The 2,455-nt window shown below is 58.4% G+C and overlaps 1 protein-coding gene across 1 annotated transcript in view; it reads left to right on the top strand.

Moving 5' to 3' along the window:
* Positions 1-101: 101 nt before the first annotated feature.
* LOC104489429 (transforming acidic coiled-coil-containing protein 1-like) overlaps positions 102-2,455 on the top strand; it is a gene marked incomplete at both ends in the record, with an annotated part of 17,535 nt that continues 15,181 nt past the window's right edge. Inside the window, 2 exons of the mRNA XM_010131588.1 lie at positions 102-181; positions 255-370. Of these exons, the coding sequence (XP_010129890.1) occupies positions 102-181; positions 255-370 (196 nt within the window). The remainder of the gene's footprint in view (positions 182-254; positions 371-2,455) is intronic.

The raw sequence follows: 2,455 nt of genomic DNA, 5'->3' as shown, positions 1-2,455 counted from the left end.
AGCTTGGGAAGGACCTGAGAGAAGCGATCCTGGAAGGCTGGGGTTGCGCAGGGGGATGCTCACGGTGGTGTTTCACCTGCTCTCCCTTTTCCATTCGCCAGTGTGTCCCGCTGGACAGGAGAAGGCTGCTGCCGCAGGAAGCCCACAGCCGGCCAGCCCGCGAGCTGGCCTGGCGGGACATGTGGGCAGCGTGGAGGATCTCAGAGCTAGCCCTGAAAGTGGTAATGCCTCACTCTTTTCCCCCCCCTCGGCAGCTCGGACTCCGAAGGTAATTTTGAGACCCCTGAAGCAGAAACGCCGACCCGCTCGCCACTAAAGGAGTTCTGTGAGCCACCGCCGGGATCTTCGGAGCCTGAGCCTGGGACTCAAGGTAAAGAGCCAGCGTGCACCTTCTATGTTTCAGCTCTCTGCTCCGGAGGTGGAAAGGCAGGGTGGGGTCATGGAGGAAAGTCACTGGTTTCGAATAATGCCTGCCACATTTTTTGTGGTTGATGGCCTGGATGGTGCAAATGCCAGCAGGGCCGTGTGCTCTGCAAAGGGCTATTCCCTCGCTTGAGTGAAACACTGATTTTACTGAATCACTTTGGACGGAGGCGGCTGCACTGCAGGCTCAGAACAGTCAATTTGCCCCCCTTGGCTCATGGCTTCGCAGTGCACAATTATCATTGTGCTGTTTTGCAACCACTGGTTGCACCCTCCTGCTGTCCCTGAGCAGGGGAGGGAGCAGGAGGCAGGGGCTGCGCGTCGGGTTCCGTGAGCTGCTGAGCTGAGCCAGGGCTGCAGCTGGGGCTGCTGCATGGACTGATTGATTGAGAGGAGCCGAGGATGTTGTTGAATCATTTTGTCAGATAAACTGCCCTCTGCCACCTCCCCTGCAGACATCCCAGCGTTCAGGGCTGGTGGGAGCTGCCCGCATGTGTCCCGCTCGCCCTTGGCTCTTGCAGAGGAGCTGACATGGTGGGTTTGTTCTCCCCCAGATGGTCGATGGTGGAGGGTCCGTTACACAGGTCTCCACACTGCTAAAGCTGTTTTCTGGAGAAGTCAGGAGGAATCAACTGAAAACGCAGGGGGTTTCCTGTGCTGGTGGGGTCCTGTGCTACTGCTGGTCTGTCCTTGTGTCTTGCCCTGGCCGCTGCTCCTCTGAGCATGGCTCTCCATTAACCCTTGGCCTTTAGGGGACCACCCTCATCATCATCCCCTTCCCTCCACAGGGAATTGCAGTAGGCGTGTGGCTGAGCTTGGTGTTTATGTCTGTTTTGGTGCACCAGGAGAAGGCTTTGAAGCTCCGGCACCTCTGCAATAACTGCTGGAGGTTATCAGGGCAGGGCAGGGAGGAGGACTCCAACTTCCCCTTTCCTCTGCTTTCTCAGCAGAGCAGGGTGACTGGGCAATGTCAGGACATCTGTGAGCCCCAGGGTGACAGTGGGAGGGCAGCTTCTCCGGGCAAGGGGTCAGGAGGTCCTGCCCTGGCTGTCCTGAGCATCCTCAACCTTCTCCTGCCCATCTGCCTCTCGCTGCTGCAGGGCCCCTGGTCTGGGACTTGCAATATTGTGCTTTGCTTGAACGCTTGTGACAGCAGGCTGGGAGGTTACTGCTCCGTGCTGGCTCCAACCAGACCCTGGGTCCTCCCCATGCAGGAGCCCAAGAGTAGTAACAGGGTGGCTCTCCATCTCCTGTGGTGTTTCAGTGTTGGAATGGATCTGGGTGCCTGTCCATCCCCGCAGAAAACACAGATTTGTTTGCCTTCGTGGAGAGAGCTCTTGGTTCATGCTTCTGATAATTGCAGCTCTTGGCATGATCCTTCCTGTTTAAGAAGGGATGATAGAGGCGTCTTTACTTGGGGAGATGATGTCTGGGGAGGGGGAGAAGGGAGGTAAAGGCTTTCCTAGCAGGTATGCGGATCATTTCTGCCAAGGATTCTGCTCAGGGACACACATTGCCTCCGACTCCAGGAAGTCACTGTCCCCAGAGTGCCCCCGTGTCCCAGGACGAGCCATTCCTCGGGGCGGGCCCAGCACAGCAGCGAGGGAGCCGGCTGCTCCCGGTGCCCTGGGCACAAAGGCCGTAGTGTTACAGTGCTGAGGGCATGATCTCGGGCAAAAGCTGTTTTTCCGTGCTGGCTGGTGGAGGGTGGCATGTTGGAGACAGCAGGACCAAACCCGTGGTGCCACTGCGCCCAACTCCATCCATTCCTTCCCAGGGCTCCGGCTGCATCTCTCCAGTCCCTCTGAAATGGCGGAGGGAAGGGATCACCGGGTGCGGTTGGGAGGTCGCGGTGTGCTGATGGCATCCTGGGTTGTTAAATCACCGTGCCTTAGGTAATCCATACGCTAAGCCTCATCCTCGCAATGCTGGTTTGCAGCAGCACGTGCCCTTCCGTCTGGCTGCAGCTCGGGAGCAGCTGCGGTGGTAGACACCGCGATGGGGAGGCATCCGGGCGCAGTGGCTGCTTGTC

This window comes from Buceros rhinoceros, unplaced genomic scaffold (genome assembly GCF_000710305.1).
Source record: "Buceros rhinoceros silvestris isolate BGI_N320 unplaced genomic scaffold, ASM71030v1 scaffold19452, whole genome shotgun sequence".
NCBI lineage: Eukaryota > Metazoa > Chordata > Aves > Bucerotiformes > Bucerotidae > Buceros > Buceros rhinoceros.
The sequence above is the reverse complement of the archived record's forward strand: the minus strand, read 5'-3'. Positions and strand labels throughout refer to the sequence as shown.